General features: G+C 53.1%; 9 protein-coding genes across 9 annotated transcripts; 6 read left to right on the forward strand and 3 right to left on the reverse strand.

Annotated features, from left to right (window-relative positions):
• Positions 1-83: 83 nt before the first annotated feature.
• Positions 84-1,557, reverse strand: GUITHDRAFT_166844 (hypothetical protein; the record flags this gene model as incomplete). The annotated part of the gene is made up of 8 exons (XM_005818579.1): positions 84-150; positions 197-242; positions 557-594; positions 701-823; positions 990-1,106; positions 1,227-1,313; positions 1,361-1,438; positions 1,487-1,557. Coding segments are annotated over 8 exons (626 nt in total), but the record flags the coding sequence as incomplete, so codon positions are not given.
• Positions 1,558-3,300: 1,743 nt separating this feature from the next.
• GUITHDRAFT_122145 (hypothetical protein) lies at positions 3,301-3,555 on the forward strand (the record flags this gene model as incomplete). The annotated part of the gene is made up of 1 exon (XM_005818580.1): positions 3,301-3,555. The coding sequence occupies one exon, from the start codon at positions 3,301-3,303 to the stop codon at positions 3,553-3,555; it is 255 nt and encodes an 84-aa protein (XP_005818637.1).
• A 583-nt stretch (positions 3,556-4,138) lies between these two features.
• On the forward strand, positions 4,139-6,194 carry GUITHDRAFT_122146 (hypothetical protein; the record flags this gene model as incomplete). The annotated part of the gene is made up of 6 exons (XM_005818581.1): positions 4,139-4,391; positions 5,207-5,338; positions 5,565-5,650; positions 5,722-5,786; positions 5,952-6,071; positions 6,137-6,194. 6 exons carry the CDS (start codon positions 4,139-4,141, stop codon positions 6,192-6,194), a joined length of 714 nt encoding a protein of 237 aa, XP_005818638.1.
• Positions 6,195-6,573: 379 nt separating this feature from the next.
• On the reverse strand, positions 6,574-7,763 carry GUITHDRAFT_122147 (hypothetical protein; the record flags this gene model as incomplete). Its single annotated transcript, XM_005818582.1, has 7 exons — positions 6,574-6,676; positions 6,729-6,773; positions 6,867-6,898; positions 6,948-7,126; positions 7,210-7,270; positions 7,321-7,565; positions 7,616-7,763. The coding sequence occupies 7 exons, from the start codon at positions 7,761-7,763 to the stop codon at positions 6,574-6,576; spliced, it is 813 nt and encodes a 270-aa protein (XP_005818639.1).
• Positions 7,764-9,374: 1,611 nt separating this feature from the next.
• On the forward strand, positions 9,375-11,356 carry GUITHDRAFT_156517 (translation initiation factor 3, subunit F). Its single transcript, XM_005818583.1, has 16 exons — positions 9,375-9,442; positions 9,492-9,528; positions 9,575-9,635; positions 9,694-9,745; positions 9,792-9,854; positions 9,903-9,953; positions 10,000-10,055; positions 10,102-10,141; positions 10,190-10,252; positions 10,433-10,470; positions 10,524-10,599; positions 10,659-10,736; positions 10,784-10,837; positions 10,999-11,072; positions 11,166-11,223; positions 11,275-11,356. Exons 1-16 carry the CDS (start codon positions 9,383-9,385, stop codon positions 11,311-11,313), a joined length of 900 nt encoding a protein of 299 aa, XP_005818640.1. The 5' UTR covers positions 9,375-9,382; the 3' UTR covers positions 11,314-11,356.
• Positions 11,357-12,426: 1,070 nt separating this feature from the next.
• GUITHDRAFT_166846 (hypothetical protein) lies at positions 12,427-13,992 on the forward strand (the record flags this gene model as incomplete). Its single annotated transcript, XM_005818584.1, has 11 exons — positions 12,427-12,537; positions 12,763-13,044; positions 13,096-13,158; positions 13,201-13,293; positions 13,338-13,400; positions 13,444-13,488; positions 13,534-13,611; positions 13,669-13,701; positions 13,745-13,774; positions 13,824-13,889; positions 13,932-13,992. Coding segments are annotated over 11 exons (924 nt in total), but the record flags the coding sequence as incomplete, so codon positions are not given.
• On the forward strand, positions 13,932-15,158 carry GUITHDRAFT_156518 (hypothetical protein). Its single transcript, XM_005818585.1, has 7 exons — positions 13,932-14,033; positions 14,075-14,140; positions 14,189-14,290; positions 14,332-14,397; positions 14,520-14,660; positions 14,889-14,993; positions 15,035-15,158. The coding sequence occupies exons 1-7, from the start codon at positions 13,977-13,979 to the stop codon at positions 15,071-15,073; spliced, it is 576 nt and encodes a 191-aa protein (XP_005818642.1). The 5' UTR covers positions 13,932-13,976; the 3' UTR covers positions 15,074-15,158.
• Positions 15,159-15,244: 86 nt separating this feature from the next.
• On the reverse strand, positions 15,245-16,747 carry GUITHDRAFT_122150 (hypothetical protein; the record flags this gene model as incomplete). The annotated part of the gene is made up of 7 exons (XM_005818586.1): positions 15,245-15,853; positions 15,895-15,994; positions 16,054-16,102; positions 16,165-16,207; positions 16,254-16,337; positions 16,512-16,634; positions 16,691-16,747. The coding sequence occupies 7 exons, from the start codon at positions 16,745-16,747 to the stop codon at positions 15,245-15,247; spliced, it is 1,065 nt and encodes a 354-aa protein (XP_005818643.1).
• Positions 16,748-18,627: 1,880 nt separating this feature from the next.
• GUITHDRAFT_82901 (hypothetical protein) lies at positions 18,628-19,803 on the forward strand (the record flags this gene model as incomplete). Its single annotated transcript, XM_005818587.1, has 2 exons — positions 18,628-19,318; positions 19,364-19,803. The coding sequence occupies 2 exons, from the start codon at positions 18,628-18,630 to the stop codon at positions 19,801-19,803; spliced, it is 1,131 nt and encodes a 376-aa protein (XP_005818644.1).
• Positions 19,804-20,109: the final 306 nt, after the last annotated feature.

Consider the following 20,109-nt stretch of genomic DNA (forward strand, 5'->3'; position numbering starts at 1 on the left):
GGGGAGAGGGACAGGAGCGAGGAGGAGCGAGGAGGAGACGGAGGGAGGAGTAGAGAGGAGGAGGGGAGGAGGAAGGAGTAGAGACCATGAGAAGGAGGAGACGTAGGTGACGTCGAGAGAGGAGAGCTCGATCCCTCTTTGCGTCATCGCCTTGATGCTTCTGTCATCCTCCGCCCAGCATCTCTAACACACTCACCTTGAACTTGAGGGACAGAGGAAGAGGAATCTTGACCATGACAAATCTAACGCCCAGTAAGTCGGTAATATTCCCTCAAGCTCCTGCTCCTGCTCCTGCTCCTGCTCCTGCTCCTGCTACTGCTCCTGCTCCTGTTTTTTCTCCCTGATCCTTCTCTCGCCGTTCCATTTCCTCCTCCTATCTCTCCTTGCTCTCTTGTTCCACTGTTTTCTTTCCACCCATCCCCCTGATCTCTGCCTTCCTTTCCTCGACTTCTTCTTTCCACCTCCTTCTCTTGATACTTTCTTCACTTCCTTCTTGTTACCCTTCACATTCTCCCCTCCTCCTCCTCCTCCTCCTCCTCCTCCTCCTCCTCCTGACCCGGAAAAGAAGTAGCTGATCAGCCCCATCATGACCATCTTCGACGACAGTCAGTCGAAGAGGGGGCGAGGGAGAAAGGGGAGGACGAGGGGAAGAGGGAGAGAGAGGAAGAGGAAGAGAAAGGTAGAGGAGGAGGGAGGAGACCTGGGGCAGCATGACAGTGAACATTGACTTCTGCTGCTGCATCATCATTGAAGGGTCTGACATCATGGCGAGAGGATCTTTCTCTGATTTGGTGACGTTGGGGTCACTGAAGACGCCTCGATCCTGACAGTCATCACATCACTTACATGTGCAGAACAAGTTTGAATGACAAGAAAATGGTTGCAGAATGAATCGAGTAACATGCAGACAAGACACGAGAAGCAAGATAGAAAGAGAACAAGAGAACAAAAAAAGACGGCAAGAGAGCAAGCGAGATTTTGTTCCTCACCTTGTCAGTGTAGAACGCTTTTCGACGCATGAAGGAAGACTCTGTGAGCCAGTAGCAGTGTGACCTGACGAGCTGTGACCGAGTCAACGCTTGAGTCTCCTTGAACGCCTTGATCTCCTGCCAACCAACATCTCACGTAAAGGAGACACGCGGGAACGGGAACATGCGATGAGACAAGTCAGAGCGTTATACGAGATGGACATGGCATCAACGCATCCGGTGGGTTCAAGAAGCTACCGGGGTAGAAGTTGCGTTCATCATCTTTCCCGCGAGCTCTCTCAGCATAGTGAAGAAGATCATGATGATAAAGATCGGGATCAGCACCTGATCATGACCAGTCAGCCAGGCAGCCGAAAGTCTCACATGCTCACCCAGTCTCGAATGCGAGTGTCCAGGATAATGTCTCCGTTTCCGTGATGTTGCCAGTCAAAGCCTGCCTCCTCTACCTTCTGCAGCCACGTCAGAATTCCCTAGCTTGCGAACAATGTGGTACACACCTTGGCCAAGCTCGACGCCACCAGGGAGAGAGAAGTCAACGCGCAGAGACTCGACCTGGCGTGCAGCATCTGAAGGGAGCGGTGAGGACATGTATCATAGCCTTTATCTTCCCCCTTATACGTCATTTCACTGTGTATGTTTTCATTGACACCATGCTATGTTCCAATCAGATTGTTTATGTTTTGAAATCTTTCTACCAATCATCCATCCTTCTTCCATAACCCCTCTCGTGTCGTCTCGTCTCCGTCTCGTCTCGTCTCGTCTCTCCCCTCCCCTCCTCTCCTCAACCCCGTGCATCCCTCTGTCGCTATCTGGCTGGCTGGCTGGCTGGCTGGCTGGATGGATGCCTGTCCGTCCCTCCGCCCCCTCCGTCCCTCTCTGCTCACGCCATCCTCTTCTTCTCCTTCTCATTCTCATTCTCCTTCTCCTTCTTCCTCTCCCTCCTCTCGCCTCCTGCAACACGCAAGCTCAGTACCCCAAGCATGCGACAATATGATAACACCGACGGTTTCTTTCAGTTACAGTGACGGCCGCGGCCCAGCCGGGCCGCAGACGGTCCGAGTCCGCCGACTCGGACTGAGGCCCGCCGGGCCGGGCCGGACGGACCGATCCGGGAGTGGCCGGCGGCGGGCCGGGCCGGGCTGCGGCCAGGCTGTCAGTCTGTGACAGCGGCGCCGACCGCGGCCAAGAGTCACTTCGGGCTGGGATGATGGCTCAATCACCGGCGCGGCCCTCGGAGTCAGACTCACCGGGCCTCGAGGCAGGCTGTGGCCTGGCCGGGCGCTGCCACGGCGGCGATCCCCTTAGCCTGTCGGAGTGACCGTCGGACGGCTGAGTGACGCCGCCTCAGGGCCTAGTATCCGAGCCGTACCGTCGGCCGTCAACCGTGAACAGGCCGCTGTCACTCAGTGTGTACGGTCAGTGACTCGGCGGGCGCCGGCCGCCGGGCCGCCGGGCCGCGGCGGGGCCGCCGGGGCCCGGCGGGTACCACAGTCCGAGCCGGGTCGGAGCCACTGAGCTCGGAGTGTCAAGCCGCCCTCTGACTCAGGCAGTGAGAGTCAAGGCGCCGCGGCGCTGACAGGCCGAGTCCGTCCTCAGACGGCCCGGTGAGTCGACTCTCCTGATTGTCGCAGTGTCCTCAGCCTCGTACTGATCCGATCAGATCTTTATCAACTCAACTTTGGCAGTAACCTTGAGGCCATTCATGATTCGGAACTCGGAACCGTTTGCCGGGTCATGATCGGACCGGCGCCGTTTTGGGCCCGTGACTGCCGCAGTATACTCTCAGTGTGCCAAGTTTCGCGGCCTCACTCAGCGGCCCCGCAGGGGGCCGGGCCGGGCACTGAGGCAGGCTCGAAGTGCGGCCCGGCCGGGCGGCCCGCCGCCGGGGCGGCCGCCGGACTGGCACTGCAGTGCCCGGCCGGTCACGGCCGGCGGCCGGGTCACATGCCGCGTGCCTGGACGCCGTCAGGCTGACTGTCATCATGTCGTGATGACGACTTCTTGGCGATCTCGAAGGCTCTACATTCATTGAGCTTACTTCAGAGCTTACAGCAGAATGCGACTGATGACCGTAACGTTGCGAACGGGGCTCGAATCGCTGCGTGTTAGCGACATTGATCACGAGATGCTGACATTCTCTGATTTGAGTAAACGTTGAGCGGTACTCTGCAAAGGTTGATGAATGTCATCATTAAATTGAAAAGATCTTCTTTCGCGAACAGGGAGGTCGACTATTCCCCTTCCGACCACTACTTGACTGTCCTTGTTTACCTCCTTCTCGCATACAAGCACCAACGGACCATCGCACACCATGCTCGACATCGACGATTCCCTCATCCTCAGCTCAGCTCTCGTCGACGACTACGACACCCTCTCCTCCATCGACTCTCTCTCCTCTCCCAGCCAGCGGTCCCCCTGCTCCGTGCAAGAATATGACGTCCATCAGGCTTCAGTGCCGTCATTCCGAGCCAAGCAGCTCCAGGCGCTGCAGCACTGCATCGAGCTGCTTACTCGGGAGGAGAGGCCACGAGTGGTGAACGCGCTGGGGATCGAGATGGAGCTATGAATATATGAAAGGACGGGAATTGCGCATGAAACGGGATGTAAGTGATATGAGGAGGGATGTAGAATAGCCATATGTACTTGATGTAATGAAGAGATTGTACAAAACTCTCGGTTCTCTTGACACAGCATTGACGTTTTCATCGTCTTCATCGGGAAATGATCTAATCTCGACTTGCTCGACTCCCTGAATCTGGCGTTGTGTACAACAACTTAAGTCGGGGAGTCGGGCGTATGTGGGTGGGTTTAGCATATCAGCATGCCAACCAAGAATCTACTTAACCATCACTTGTATCATTTCAATGCCAATGAGGAAGTGAACACATCTATGATCCTCGTTTTCACTGCTGCATTGCCGCAATCTTTGGAAGCAAACTGGCGACACATTCGAGGCGGGCCGAGTACACTTCCAGTTTTAACCAAAAGATACCATAGCTCAAACATGCAACGTTTCGATTCTGTCGGTATCTTACTCCGTGTAGAGTAAAAGTTAAGCTGTACCATGCAAGGGGAAACAAACCGAAAAGATCTCCTTTCGTGAACGGGGAGGTTCAACCGCTAATCCGCACAACAACCTGCAAGCAAGCATGCTCGACATCGACGACAGCCTCATCCTCAGCTCAGCTCTCGTCGACGACTACGACACCCTCTCCTCCATCGACTCTCTCTCCTCTCCTCACAAGAGGCCTCCCTGCTCCGTGCAAGAATATGACGTCCATCAGGCTTCAGTGCCGTCATTTCGAGCAAAGCAGCTCCAGGCGCTGCAGCACTGCATCGAGCTGCTTACTCGGGAGGAGAGGCCACGAGTGGTGAACGCGCTGGGGATCGAGCTTCGGGGAAGTGAGGGACCAGGATGATGAAAGGAGATATATTCGAAGAGGAGTGTGCATATTTGCGGCATTAAGTGCATGAAGTGACAACCAAGAGACTGCATGTTTGGAAAGAGCCTATACATCCAGGCTGCCCGTCTTCACTCCTGCTTCTGAAACCTTTCGTAAGTTACACCACGCCCGCATTGTGAGTTGTTAGAGGTGAAGGAACTTAACTTCTGGAACGAATTAAAAAAAAAGAGCAACACCAGCATCTTTTCGCTTGTGCAGTCTTTCAAACGACTCCGACATTGACATGTCTCGTCAGATGAGAATGTCAGCCCTCAGCTTTTCTCTGATCTCACCTGATCTCACCTGATCTCACCTGATCTCACCTGATCTCACCTGATCTCACCTGATCTCACCTGATCTCACCTGATCAAGCCAGCAAGGTCATCCAGTCTCGACATTCAAGGTGCCAAGTGTAGGAGTCCGCCTCAGGACCAACATGAAAGTTCTATATGACATTCGGCGTCTGCCCTCAATATTTCAAGGATTCTCAGACGAGGCGGACTCGGAAATCAAGAGCGCGTATTTCCGGCGGCCAACATGGCAGGTAGTCGACTGGAGAGGAGGTTCTGAGAGAGCGTTGGGAGAGCAGGGGGAGAAGGGGGGAGGGAGGAGGAACATATTTGCGTATCATGTTGACGTTTGATGACGAGAAAGAAGAGGAAATGCAGCGGGGGTGGGGGGGAGGATAGAGCGAGTAGGATAGCCGTATGAAGCAACCAAAGTCGAGTCACTAATGAACTTGCAGGAGCTGCTGTTTCTGAGGTTGTTTGGCAGGATACAGTCAAGCTCTGCTCGTGATCTTCATCTCCCTTTCACTTGCCTCCGCACAAGACAAGAGCGTCGCCAACCAGCCCCTTGCCAAGTGCGACCGATCCAAGGTCAACGACCCAAAGTTTCCCACTACAGGTAGCAAGAGGAAATGGAGGAGGAGGAGGAGGATGGAGGAGGAGGTGGTGGCGGTGGCGGTGGTATGGAAAGAAGAAAGTTTTGCTGGCTGGAAAGGGATCAATGGAGTAGGCGAAGTGGGATGTGTTTGGATGTGTTTGAAGGCCAGATGCGGGGGGGGAAAAGGGGGGGGGGGGGGGGGGAAATGGGCGACCCAGCAAGACGTTTGTGAATGACATGTGGGTAGGATGGCGGCGACAGGATCTGTGTACGGCAGAGGACGAGGACCATGGCTCGCACTTTGTTTGCGTCGACATGCCCTCCGACTTTTGGGTGAAGACAGGACAGGCAAGGACCCCAGGGTGATGTCAGGGAGGAGGAGAGTTCTGACAGGTTGCTCTCAGGCATCGTCGCCGCAAGATGCTGCTGAAAACTGGCCAAAGCCTGGGCCATGGTGCATCTGCATGTGGTGATTGCTCCTCCTCCTCCTCCTCCTCCTCTTCCCCTGCCCCTTCCGCACGCATACGCACATACCTCTCCCTTTCTGATTTTCCCTGCCTGCTTGGTGTTGTCCTTACTCTCTCCCCGCTATCATCTCTCGCCTGTCCTGCCTCGAGTCCTTACAGCAGCACAGGGCGTACGCCTCCTACCTCACCCAGGAGAGCTCGTTCCAGCAGGACCTGATCTGTGACGCCACCAACCAGTGGGTCCTTCACAAGTACGACAAGTCAGTTCCCAGCCAGTGCAAGGCCCTGTGAGTGCTTGCAGTTGAAGATCCCACCTCGCTCTCAGCTGGAAATGTGCTGACTGAGATGGCAGGATGTCAATCTGCAAGCAGTGCGGACTGAGCGATCCTGTCTGCCCGGCTAGCTGCTGAGAAGGATCGGAGAGCAGAGGAAGCAGACTGTGACGGGCTGTAATGTGTGGACTCGTCATCACCGATACCGTTGTACTATTGTAACATCAAGATATAAGAGAAACTAATACTTGTCGAGTCTCTCGCATCAGAATATTTTATCTCGCCTGATTGCTTGGAACTTCATGTTTTCCATTTGTAGAACCGATCCGTTGTTCGCTTCCACAAGCCAATCAGCAGCGTCTTCCAGCGTCTTCATGCATCTCTCTTGGTGTAGCTGCCCTACACATCCTTGCATCTTATGAATCAAGCTATGGCAAGCTCTGCTCATCTCGCTTGTTTTCAAGACAAGGAGTCAGCCAGGTATCCCTGACGATACTCATGAATGGACCAGGAGGATTCACAGATATTGCAAGTCCTTGATCAGCTTGAACTGCTCGGGAACCTCCATGAGGGCGTTGAGCGCGAAGTATGCGTCTGGACTTGTTCCTCTGGGAACAGAGCTGGAGGAAAGCAGATGAATGAGATGAGATCGCGCCACATCAAATGCGTCACCTCATCACCCGATTGAATGGAACAAATTGAAAGTTGTCAAATTTCCTGCAACCGCCTCGTCAAACACATGCGATGCAATGCTCATCTCAGTTGAAATGTTGGAGTGTGTGGTGGACTGGGTGATCATCAGCTGCTGACCTTGTTGGTAGTTCGTCGTCATACTCCTCCATCTGGAATCATCGAGTTAGCGGGAGTTGTAGCGATCTTCATCCTTCTCACAGTCTCCCACGGGCCATCCCCCACCCCGACCACGACGATTGAAAGCGGGTAGTTGGAAGCCTCCACGATCGCGTTCTCTGTATCCTTCTTGTTGGTGACTTGACCGTCAGCAATGATGAGGAGGATATGGTAAGACTTCTCCGACTTGACGATGCTGATGGCTTCGCGGATCACAGGGCCTAAGGGTTGGACATGAGCTGAACTTTCCTCCTCCTCCTCCTCCTCCTCCTCCTCCTCCTCCTCCTCCTCTTTATCGCCTCACCGAAGTTGGTGGGGCCGGCGAGCACGATACCTGGCGTGATCTCGTTGTATCGAGTGATCACCTGACGGGGCTGTCAGCGTTGGCTCGACATGTTGCGCAATTGTGTAAGACCTCGGCGAATCCCTCACAAGGTCTTTTGTCAGGGAAGAAAGGAAAACACTTCTTGTCGGATGTGAAATTGTCTCCAAACCCGAACACAGGAATCAGCTTGTCGTCATCGAAAACTTCCAGCGTTCTTCCGATGATTTCAATCACTTGCTGGTATGGGTTGGGTCGATCGACCTCTATCGTATGAAGCGATTTGCCGCCAAAGGTTTTCTCTCCCGTCCAAGTGTTGGATTTTGTGTAGTCGATTCCTGCCCACGTGAAGATTCTCACTGTGATGTTTCAACGCACAAGAACATACCGACTATGAGGTTGCTGGATTCAAGTCCCACGCTTCTCAAAGCTGCCTGCACCTTCTCGATGGTGTCGAAGTTATCCTGGATCTTGTAGAACTTGCGCAGCTTATGGCTCGCGCTGGCGTGCGGATGTGCTGATAGACAGTTCCCCATCTGCGAGCCCGTCAACGACCTGCATGAGAGAGAACAACTTGATCTGTGGTGTAATAACATGGTTGTAACTTCCTTGGAGATGAGTTGCAACTTATCAGATTTGAGTATCTCCCAGCTACTTTCGGGGTCTAGCAAACTCAGGCTGGCTTACACACGAATCATCCGATATCCGAATCAGCAGGAAAACTCCCTCCCCTTGCCTCGACAAGCTCTCCATGCTAGCTGCAAATCTCAGATCACTTTGTCTTCTAAGTTCTTTAACCCTGGCAAGACTCGGACTTCAGTGGCTATGACCATCAGACTGGTCCTGCCCCCCGCCATTGAAGCACATAATGACCGCGGCCGTCAGTGAGCCATCGCTCTCATCGCTCAACCTGCCTCTCAGTACGGTCTCTCAGCTCAGCCTGCTGTCATTCCCCATATGAGTGCTTTTGCTGCTTTTTCCGCCTGCAAGGAGTTGACGTTGCTCTTTCAACGGTTTCCCGAGCCTCCGGCCGCGCCGCGCCCGGGCGCAACTTACGGGCCCGCCCGGCCGGCAGTACGACGGTACTGGTGACTAGCACCCGGCCGGGCGCGGCTAGCCTCAGTACCGCCGGGCCCGGCGCCCGGCGCCCACGGCCGACTGAGAGACGGTCCCGCCGTGCCGCAGGGCCCCGGGCGGCACCCGGCCGCTGCCTGACACTACTAGGGACCTAGTACCGCCCGGCGCCCCCCGCCGCCGGACCCGGGCGCGGCCCGGGCCGGGCCCGGCGCCGCACTGCGGCGCTGCCAGCGGCATTGCCACCGTGACGGACCGTTGAACCGTTTTGAACCGTGACCGGGTCACCGGTTTGTTACGGTAGTACGGTTCAAGGTTCAATTGAACGAATGAGTTGTGAAATTTATACAGTCTATTGTCATTGACACAGTGAAAATAGCATATTTTTATTGATTTCCATTGTGATTCAATAGATATGAACATTTTCCCGAAGGGTTTCCCGGACTTGCAGCCCTTGGTTTTTTATTGATTCAGAGGTGTTTTTCATTTTGTTTATAGCATGACTGTACCAGAAGGAGAAGAATTGACAATAAAATTTTTGAGGTTTATTTCCGGTTGCTCGTGCCACGCAGTCATGCTGAGAGGACAGGAGAAGGGACGGGGGAGGGGGCAGGGGGCAGGGCGGGGGGCGGAGGAGGGGAGGATGGGAAGCATAGTGAGAGCTGAGGAAGAGGAAGGAAGGGATAGATGAAGGGCTAGAGCGCTAGGAATGCACCGAAGCTGATCGCAGAGCGTCAAGAAGCTCAGAGGAGAGGGTGCTAGCGAGAGAAATGTGGTGTAGGCGATCATGAGATGAGGGAAGAAGAGAGGCAAGGAGAGAGCGGAAAATGGAAGACATGGATAAAACGATGCCATGTTTAATGATTTCTCCAATCATATCATCTGCAGCAGATGATCGAAGCAGCATGCTGGGTGTGAAATATCAGTTCTGGTTTTTATGCTTAGGTAGATGGAAGCATTGCATGATAGAATGCAGTAGCTCACCGGCAGTTCTTGACACTCTTGCAATCTTTGTGATACTTGTATCAAGCTCAAGATGTTAGTCTGAGTCATGTGCTGATCGCTTTGTGCCAGTAGAATCATGGAGCCAGGTTTCTTGCAGCTGTCCACACCCAGTGCGACGCACTGCCATCTTCACCCGGTGATTTACAGCTATGCCTCTTCACTCTCCATCACTGACATCAAGACAGCTCGTCATGTTCCAGGTCTTGGACCACCACACGCGAAGTGACAAATCAAACCATCGAGGGGCAAGCTTGTGACGTCTTTGCAGGGAATGATGAGACTGGAAGGGTTGTCGGAGCGCTTCTTGGTAGCGCCAATGCGGATGGAAGGTAGAAGAGAACATGGCATGAGAAAAACCTGTAAGAAACTGATTGTCGCTCCTCTCAGTGTCGCCATCAGAAACTCGTTCCCCATGAATCACGATGACGTCACACATCAAGTAAGGGAACTAGCAACTGTCAGTATGCGCTCATGCTCGTCGCTAGGACTTCGGGCTTTTCTTTAACACCATGGAAGCCCTCCATCAAAAAGTGAACGCAAGGGAGCATGTGATCGTAACCGATGCTGCAAGACGGCAACGTGACATCGACTTGTAGGTTGTTGGATGGTACACTACCACCAAATCCACGGATGACGACAAAGACGAGGTGAATGCTTTCGAGGGATCGTGTACAAACTCTGAATGTTTGTTAGGTTGGAGAGGAGGATGTAGCCCTTCACTCTTTCTTTGAAGAAAAAGTTGGCGAGAAGTATTTGAAAAAATGTGTTCGAGACCTTTCTCACTGTGGGTAGCAGACATGCTTGTGTGCTCGTACGCGTGGACTGCAACATTCAGGTCGTCTTTGGATGAATTTTGTGATTACATTGACTTATTTCCTTTCAGCGAGCAAGCAAGTTGGGGGTCAGCGCGTTCACCAGCTCTAACATGTCTCTTCGGAGCGACAAGGTATCGTTCCCTTACTCCCTTTCTTGCTCCCACACGTCTTTTACCAACTGTGATCCCACTCCTGCACGTAAATCTTCACTGCTCATCTCCTTTCCCTGTTGACTGTGGATACACGTGTTTGATTCTTTCTCAACTTGTCGAACTTCATGTGTATGATGCATGCCCTTACGTGTTCGACAGACTGCTCCTGAGCTTGTGCTCGGCAAGTGCTTCTCGAGGTATTGCAACCTACACCTCGAGCACCTGATTCAAGGGATGACGTTTAAATTAGAGTGACATGCCACATTCGCGCGTACGAGGCTGAGAGGATCGGAGTCGACTTCATCACTCACAACACCATCGGGCAGGTCAGCCTCACCCCTCCCTCCTCCTCGTCTTCGCGCGGGCTGACACGATGGATCGGTAGGGCGGTGGTGAAGTTCTTGGAACAGACCTCGAGAAGTTGGAGAGCAGCATGCACAAGCTCATGATGATGATAGACCAGGTGGAGCTCGACCTCGTCGACCTCTGCCCTCCCCTGACAAATTGCAGTCCATTCAGCATGTTGACGACGTTCTGGATGGAAATGTTGAGGCAGACACTAAGGTGCTTTTTCGCATGCATTGTTCGCTTTCTGTCTCCCTCTAGCTCAAGGGTGTTCCCATCTTTGTCAACCTGACTCTAGTCTTGATCCCACATGTTACATGCGTCACTTCCCTCTGCTTGTTTGGTCCATATTTGTGTTTACATCGTCTCATCCTATGCAGGTTGGCCGCGCCCTTGCCGAGACGATTGCGATGGTGCCGGAGATGAGCGCTGCCGAGTTCGACACTTCCTTCAGGTGACGACCACCCTTTTGTTTCCTGCCGGTTCTTCTTCCTCCTTCTCTTCTGCAGAGTGTAGCATGAGCTCTGCTTGACAAGTTTATGTGCAGCAAAGGACTGCAGGACATCCTTATGGTGCAATACCTGGCTGCCGTCACTCAAGCACAGGTGGGTCTATATGCGCTTTCATTGTCGTTTCTGACTGTATGTCTGTAATAGATTTCCTTTTGGCAAAAGCTGCAGAGCATGGGAGCATAAGGGAAGAAATGAATATGAAATGGATTAAAGCTGGTTATTATCGACCTTTGGTTTACAAAACTTCTCCCATTTTTCTCTTGCCTTGTCTTGAAAATGAAGCTAGAAAAGTGTTGCGAATCTAGTGAGACGAAGACTGTGAATGGAACGACAGAATGAAAGAGGATTGAGGGCGATGAAGAGGTAAGCAGGATTAGCTCCATAAAGCAACTCTCTGCCATCTCCCTGCTGCTTTTGCTGCTCCTCCTCCTATCCTTGGTCTTGCCAGTCGGGGAATCTAAGTACCCTACCCCTGAATCTCGAGAATAGGACCGGTACTACCTAGTACCCATGCTGGTTCCGTCTACCACCCCCACTTGCACTCCTTTGGAGTGCCAGCCAGAAATAGACTGCAAGCGGAGCGTTGACCCACAGCATCATAAATGTATGGGTGGGGTGATACACCCTACCCTATAATACTAACAGTATGTTCACTATCCATGTAGGGTAGTACAATTTCGGGACCGGGACATCTGGAAGGTCAATGCGATCTTGCCGCAGAATGGCGGAGGAGAGATGTATGAACGCGATCGGAGGAGGGAGGAAGGAGGGAGGGTGAAGGGGTTGGGAAGCAGGAGAGAGTCAAAAAGGGAGAAGATGAATGAGAATATTTGACGATGAGAGGAGAGACGATCGTCTGCGTCCTCGCAACGTGAGAGCTATCTTGTTTCTTAATCCAGCTCCAATGCCAAAGTTTGAACAAGGCATGCACAGGAACGAAAAGATGTAGAATAGAAACTGACTCACCAGCATAAACATTCACACGTAGAGCATGACGGTGTTACCCGGCTTAGGATGGAAGCCTTTTGTTAGCGCATCAAGCATTGGCGGGAGGTAGATCCAACGAGAGAGGATAGTGTGGCAGTATCAGTGGCAAAGGAGACGTGATGAATGCTATACATGCATAATCCGAACGAATCATATGCTAAAAATACGAGACTGATTGTCTTTTTTCAGATTCTCTTTCTCTAGTGACATTCGTGAACTGCTTCTCAAGCAGTATGCAAGCAGGAGATCAGTTTCAAGGGTGAGTTGAAGAAGGGATTCTTGCAAGAAGTTTGTGAGAGAGTTGACAGTATGCAAGACGACAAGCGAAGAAATCTCAGAGTAGCAGCAACTGTGGCCTTCGGCATTGGCCTCGTTGTGGCGCTTGTAACTCTAGCAAATGTCTTGCAAGGAAACGTCACGGTGTGATGAACCTCGCAATCCCCCCTATCTTCACTTCTACCTGCCCTTGTTCTGCTAACCTCTTACCTTCCCCTTCCCCTTCCCGCCTCTCCCCCTCCTCCCCTCCTCCCCTCCTCCTCTCCTCCCCTCCTCCCGTCTCGCTTCCCTTGCCCCTTCTCCCTTCCTCCTCATCGCTGCCCTCAGCTCCTTCAGTGCTCCCCTGACTCCCCTCTGATCGAGTTGCAGGGAGCGAGCGAGATGATCTCATCGCTCGTGAAGGGGGGGGACAACAAGAAGTCTGCACCCATTGACATGCATGCTTCTGCACAGCCAGCTGCAAGCAAGCTGTTGAAGTTGGGCACCGACTCAAAGTACAAGAAGTTCAACGAAAGAGTCAAGAAAGAATCCTCCTCCGAGCTGCAGAGAGACAGCCGCACTGCTGAGGAGCAGCTGAACTCGGAGAAGTCCTACGACAGGATGATCGAGACGCAGAAGAAAGGCATAGAGGGCCGCGATGCTCACTTTCAGGTTGCTGTCCCCGCTCTCTTTCCTGCTCTTGTCTTGACTTGTTGCGTCCAGCAAAAGTTGAAGAGCATGGTCAACGCCGAGCACATGCGCGAGCACGAGAAGCTGATGCAGCTTGTATGATTTTGAACTGAGTGAGTTTCCCTTGACGATATACAGAAATCCAAGAAGAGTGCAATAGACGGCTATGTTACATCTAGCGATGCTGCGTTTGAAACCTCTCTCAAACAAGCCTTGAAGAAGGAGCGAAAGGTGTCATGCAGACTGTCTCTTGGGAGATGCTTAAGATGTCGCAGAACAAATCAGAATATGAAAGCTCGTACAATGATGCCGTGCAATCAGTGCAGAATCGAGACAAGGTGGGACCTCCAGGTGCTTGCGAGAAAACTGACGGGGTTGTAGGAGTTCACGGAGAGGATCAGGCGAGAGATTGAGAAGGAGAGGATCGTGAGTCAGACTGTCTCATGTCGTCTCTTGACATTCATGTCGCAGCTGCATGCCCAGCACGCCCGATCCCTCGTCAGGCGCGAGAGGTCGGAGGGTCTGCAAGTGAGAAAGGCCTTGGCCAAGGTGAAGAGCTTCAGGGCTGCGGGTAGAGCCTCTTGGTGACGATTGGGTGCTGGGCAGATTGCGAAGGAGCACACGACAGCATGGCAGGAGGTAGAGCGTGTCTAGCTGAGACGCCCGATCTGACCACCAGCAGGGTGAAATGCAAGACCATCAAGCTTCTCAGGTTTGTTGCGGATCAAGTCTCAACCGCATGAGAAGTAACGTAATGGCAGGCCCTCAACGCTTTTGACGCGCTTGATGCGGAGCGGAAGAGGCTGGCAACGAGATACGCCAAGGAGGTGGTAGACGCTCTTGCCTGTCTCGTCTCACCTTGTCCTCAGCGAACTGCTCACGACAAGGAGACCCAGGCGCAGGCGTCTGACGTCATGGCGATCACCGGCGGTCTGAGCGATGGAGTTGATCAGCAGGCGCTCAAGTCGCAGGCAAGTCGCCATGTCGCGATCTCTCGGATGACGTGGCGCAGATCAAAAGACAGCACGAGGCCGAGAAGCAAAGAGAAGCAGCCATCTATCAGAGGGAGATCAAGCAGGCGAGCTGCTTCCTCCCTGCTCTCTCGCTCTTACAAGCCTTCCGCCAGCGAGAAAGCGACATAGAGGCCATCACTGGAAAGCCTTTGGTGCACAAGACGGTTAGGAAGCCCTCGCCAAAGGTCAAGATCGTCCACGCGGTGGCAGACCAGGTCAGGATTTTCCGTGCTTGGTTCCTGCTGAGGTCCAGCAGCATGATCACGAAGCTGTAAGCCCAGCCCATCCTGTGCCGACAGTCAACAACTCCTCAGAGAGCAACGTGAGTCGTTGAGTCTCGTGACGGCAGCGCAGCAACTGCTCTGTCCTGTTCTGTTCTGTTCTGTTCTGTTCTGTTCTGTTCTGGTATTTGGACGTGTACTGACTAGAGGTAATTTGCTTCAGTCAACAAGTGCATCTCTGCCACCTCCTCTTATGTCCTCACCGAACGTGACATCACCAAGCTTGCATCAAATTCCGCGCGCGAAGGCGCTCAAGGTTGTCTCCTCTTCGCTCTCTCTCCATTCAGAGCCAAAGCACCAAAAGGTAATCCTAATCTTTCCTTCCCCTTTCCCCTCCTCCTCCCTCCCTCCGCCCTCCTCCTACTCGTCCTCCTTTTCTACAGCTTCCTGTTGCCCCAATTAACTCGCTACAACCATCCCCTCTCTGTCCAGTCTTCCATCCCCTCTGTGTCCAGTCTTTCATCCCCTCTCTGTCCAGTCTTCTTTTCTTTTCTCATCCTCGTTTTGATCTCTCATCTTTTTTTCGTCTTAGGTGTCCGGAGGAGGCAAGATCGTCTCGCCAAAGTCGTCGTCAGCTGTCGTTCCTCCAGCTGCAGGCAAGCTGGCGTCAAAGGCCGCAACGAAGTCTCCGCATGAGGTGACCAGGTCGGTGAATAACGAAATGTGACAAGATTTCAGGTGACGTCAACGGTCGGAGCTGCATCCGCCAGCCACTAGAAGTTTTTGAAATTTTATTTTCCTTTTTCAGTGTCAATTTATATCTCAGTTTCTGCATGTTGAAATGAACCTTTGCTCCTTACCAGCTGAACTATTTGCTGGCCTTGACGTCGAGCTTAACCCCAGCAGTTCTCAGGTCGCACCTGCCGCTCTCTTCACACTCACGTGTTGTCAAACCAGTCGCAGGGCGAAGATGCGGCGGTAGCGGTGGAGATGCTTCTTGAAGACGACGAGAGCGATCGCTGCCAGGACGATGAAAGCAAGAAACAGCCACAGCCAGTCGGTAGACTGCTGAGGGTGACGTCTAAGCACGTTCGCTTCCTCCTCATCCTGCTCGTCCAATAGTTTGTCGCCATCCGTGCTGGCTAGAGTGGAACCAAGGGGAGCACACAAGAACCTGCACTCCTCATTGCACTGCTGGCGGCAAGCTGACTGTGCATCCTCCTCGTCGTCTTGGCATTCTTCATCGCAATTGTTCGCACAGCTCTTTCCACAGTTCGCGCTTCCGGGCATCGCCTCATCTCCCAGCTCCCCCTCGCCTAGTCCGTCACCTCCATCCCCCAGGCCATTCTCTCCCACTAAATCTTCTCCGTCCTCGTCCTCTTTCAAGTCCTCTCCATCCATGCCATCAGTCGCCATTCCTCCGATTTCACCCTCCTCATCATCAACTGATCCCTTGCCCTCTTCCTCTCCCCCTCTTCCTAATGTCTTCTGCTCCTTGCAGTCTCTCTTGCAGAACTCGTCGCACTCTGTCCCGCAGCGCCTCTCACTGTTTGTTCCCTGCTGTCTAGTCAGCGAGCGCGGGTAACAGTTTCCCATACGTTCATGCAAGCGGGCAAACATTCGCTCATGCAGCCTGGGATGCAGTCGCTATCTCTGAGCACCGTCTCCCTCGTTTTTCGTTGACATGCTGGCATCCTTCTTCGCACATGCTGTCACAGAGAGAAGCACAGTCGTGCCTCCTCCCGCCTCCTGACGACCCTTCCGACCGGCTCGCATCTTGGCAAGTCGGTTCGCATCGACCAACACCTGGCAGCAATGTCACTCAGGAACTTGAGGAGCTACTTTACATGTCTGCTTGCACGTCGCACCAAGCGGAAGGAAGCGAGCAGGAATGCTCCAGCTCCCCATCTCCTGCTCTCACATCAGTCTCATGTTCCAAAACTCGCCTCAGCCTCACCGGGGGTGCTCGTAGGTCCTGCATCATGGGCGGGAGGATCCCCTGCGAGGGGTCGCCTTCACCTTGTTGATACGCGATAGAAGCCTGCGGTATGTCATTAACAGCTCTCCTCCTCCTCCTCCTCCTCCTCCTCCTCCTCCTCCTCCCTCTTTCTTGTCCTCCTCCTCCCCACCCACCCACCCCTTTTTTGTCGTCCTCGTCGTCATTCCTCTCCTCTCCTCCACCACCTCCACCACCTGATCATCATTAGCGTCTCACCTGTGCGACCGCTCCGGCTGCTGATGCCTGTGCGATGGCCGCTGCCTTCTCCGACTTCGCCATCGAGTTCACATGGCTCACAATCCGTCTGAAGCCCTTCACATCACGACTGCTGACAGCATCCTGCCTCAGAGACCTTATCAGTGTGCGCCAGTCACAGCCTTGCTTCCTCCTGCCACCTGCTGCTGGGCCAGGCAAATCATCCCCAAGCTGACCAGGAGGAAACGCCGGATCATCCTACGAAGCAGCGAAGAACAACACAGTCAATGGAACGCTTCTTGTTCAAGCTCTTTTTGTGCTCAAGTCTTTCCCTCTTGGCGTTCACGACCCATGTCAAACAACTTTCACAATTCATATAAAACAACCTATCCTCCTGTTCCTCCTGCTTTCATTCCCTTCATCGCATCGCACTCTCATATTTACCAACATCGTGTCCTGTGGGAATCTTAGCCTGTTTTCGCTACTTCTCTGCTTCTGTAAATGTGCAGTAGTTCTTTCCATCGTTTCTTTCTCGACACTATCCTATTGCAGCGGCTGCTCCAAACGTTGTGCCAGTGCAAAGGTAACACGATCATCCACTATAGCTCTACTTTCTCAGCGATAAACTTCTACTTCGTCTTCTCCTCTCGTCTCTTCTTCTCCTCTATCGTCTCTTCTTCTTCCTTTCGCTCGCGTGGTGCCAGCGGCAGCATGGTCATCGTAAAAGCAGAGCTAGCGAGGTGGGGAACAGGGAGGTGCTGACTCAACTCCACAGATCTAAACCCTCTTTAGGTAGTGTAGTCACTCGAGGAGGTTTAGCTAGATTCAGATTAGACTGGCTTAGGCTAGGTAATAGGTTTAGGTTTATCATGGAGGGGTGGGGGTCAGAGCAGGAGCAGGGTAGGGTCATCTAACAGGGTGTAGTGTAGGGATGTCGGGGGGTCGGATTGCAATGGCGAATTATGTGGGGGTCGCGGTGATGGCAGTTGTGTGCTTGGCAGGAGCGGCAAGAGCAGGAGCAGGAGCAGGAGCACATGCTCCAGGAGCTTCACGTGGAGCATGCTTTGGAACTTCATTTGCACCTGCACCTTCTCTGTTAAGATCGCACAACCATCCGCTCTCTTGTTTCTCATTCAACGCGCTCAGCAGAAGCTCAAGGTATCTGCTGTCTCCGCACAGAAGGTTTGTAGAAGTAAGAACACCAAATGGAAAGCGTTTAGAAACTAGCACGGGACTGAGAGGAGTTCAAGCCGTGTCCAAGGAAGGGGTGGTGATTGGAGTGAACAAGTATAGCCATGATACCTCTGTGTGCATCACATGCTGCAAAACCGGGGATCCTCTCTTGATCTGGTCGAAAGAAAGACATTCACGTCGCAAGCACGATGGAGGTGACATTGCAGGAATGATGCAAGCAGCGCTCGAGGCCCTCGACCTGTCCCTGCACGACGTCACGTTGGTAGTGAGCAACAATCATCACTTTCGTGTCTTGCCCTACGAGGAGCAGCATGAGCAACTTGCCTGGTCGGCAGCTCTCGGGCACATTCCTGAGAGCTACACAAGCGATCTTAATCTCTTGCCCGGGGCGAAACACCTCGAGCTCTCGCATCACCTCGCGCACGCATGGAGTGTCGCAGCGCAGGCCCCGTTTGACGAGGGGCTGGTGGTGGTGATGGACGGAATGGGCGAGTCATTCTCAGCCATGCAGTCAGCTAAAGCGAGGGAAGAAAAGAATTACTTCCATGACCTTGCCCTGGCCGAAGATCAGAAGTGCTTGTCAAAGCAGAATGTGGAAGAGGAATGGACAAAAGCTCGGCACGGTTTTCGGGAGGCAGAGTCAGCTTACATGTTTAAGAGAGACAGAACGACAAACACCATCAGATTCAGTCGGGTAATGAAAAGATGGACAGAGGAATTGTCTCCTCCTGAGCTGTACAATCACGGGTTTGAAAACATGGAGTCCGTCGGCGCGGTTTACAGTCGAGTGTCAAGCAACATTTTTGGAGATTGGAATGCTTGCGGCAAGGTAATGGGTCTTGCCCCCTGGCACAGTCTGTGGAGCAAAGACAGCACGCTGCCACCTCCAATCATGCGAGGAGATTTACTTGAGAATAAGCTCGATATTAACCGCGAGGAATTGATGAAAACCCCTCTAGCAGGACAGAAATTTGGACTAGACGCCGGCGATTGGTCTGAGACCACCAAGTACTCGGCCGTTGCTGAAGAAGCGTCAAAACTTGCGTATGCGGTGCAGAAGGACCTTGAGTCGATTACCTTGAAGCTGATCAAGGATCTCAAGACACACACAGGGGCTAAGAACTTGTGCTTTGTCGGCGGAGTTGGGCTCAACTCGGTGTTGAACGGCAGGATTAGTCGAGAGCTGGGCTTTGATAAAGTATACATTCCTCCTTATCCCGGAGATGACGGCATCGCTGTTGGCTGCTGCGCTTTTGGCCTATTCTCTGAGCATGGTCGCAAGGTACTTGAGCAACAAGAGCAATCTCCCAAGCTCTGGGCTGGGCCCCTCTCACCGTATCAAGGCCCGAAGTACTCCCTTACTGACCTTCAGGAAGCCATGGACTCTTCCCTTCCTTGGCTTCTGATCGAAGAGGCACAGAGTGTCGACGAGTTTGTTCATCGCATGGTGCAAGAGATGGCAGACGGGCAGGTCATCGCTTGGTGGCAAGGGCGGTCAGAGGCTGGTCCACGAGCCCTCGGGCATAGAAGCATCTTAGCTGATCCTCGCAAAGCCAGCATGGTGTCGTTCATCAATAGCAAAGTCAAGGGGAGAGAAGCCTTCCGTCCTTTCGCGCCCTCTGTGCTTGCAGCAGGTAGCCCTCGTGTTGAGGCCTGAGCTGTTGCTGACGACCTGGCAGAGGCGCATGAGTGGTTTGAAGGGATTCCTGCTGGAAGTAGCCAAGGGGACGTGAGCCCATACATGTCCATCACCAGCTTTGTCAAGGATGACAAGCGAGATAAGATTCCAGCAGTCACGCATGTCGATGGAACGTCGCGTCTACAGACTGTGACTCAAGATTCCGAACCGCTTTACTACGCTCTCATCAAGGCATTCTTCCGACTGACGGGTGTGCCGATGGTTCTAAACACATCGTTCAACACCATCAAGTCAGAGCCCATCACTGAATCCCCTTCCGACGGCATCCGCTCGTTCTTGAGCGCTAGAGGCTCCATCGAGAAGCTTTTCATGGAATCCAAGTGGATCATCTCAAGGAGACCGTTCCCTTCCTTGGACTTGAGCTCGGACGAGGAGCTGAGCGCTGTGTATCCTCGCATGGCTGTAAGGTCGTGCGATTGAGGTGAGATGCTGACGCGTGATGGCAGGGAATATTCGCGTGTGAGACTTCAGAGAGTATCGGGGAGGGAGGGGAGGGAGTTGTGACTCGAGTCAGAGTATCGATGCCGTCCTCCATCACGTCAGTGGGAGATGAATGGAGGTGACCGACCTGCTTATCATGATGCAACTATCAACATTTACATGTAGAGTTTTGACGGATTCCCTGGAGTCCGAGATCCTTGCAAGGTGACATCGTCAAGCATTGGAGTTGATCGATTCACAATGTCCGCAGTTGCAATGGAGAAATCTCTGTGTTTGAGATGCTCG

This window comes from Guillardia theta (genome assembly GCF_000315625.1).
Source record: "Guillardia theta CCMP2712 unplaced genomic scaffold GUITHscaffold_288, whole genome shotgun sequence".
NCBI classification, from domain to species: Eukaryota; class Cryptophyceae; order Pyrenomonadales; family Geminigeraceae; genus Guillardia; species Guillardia theta.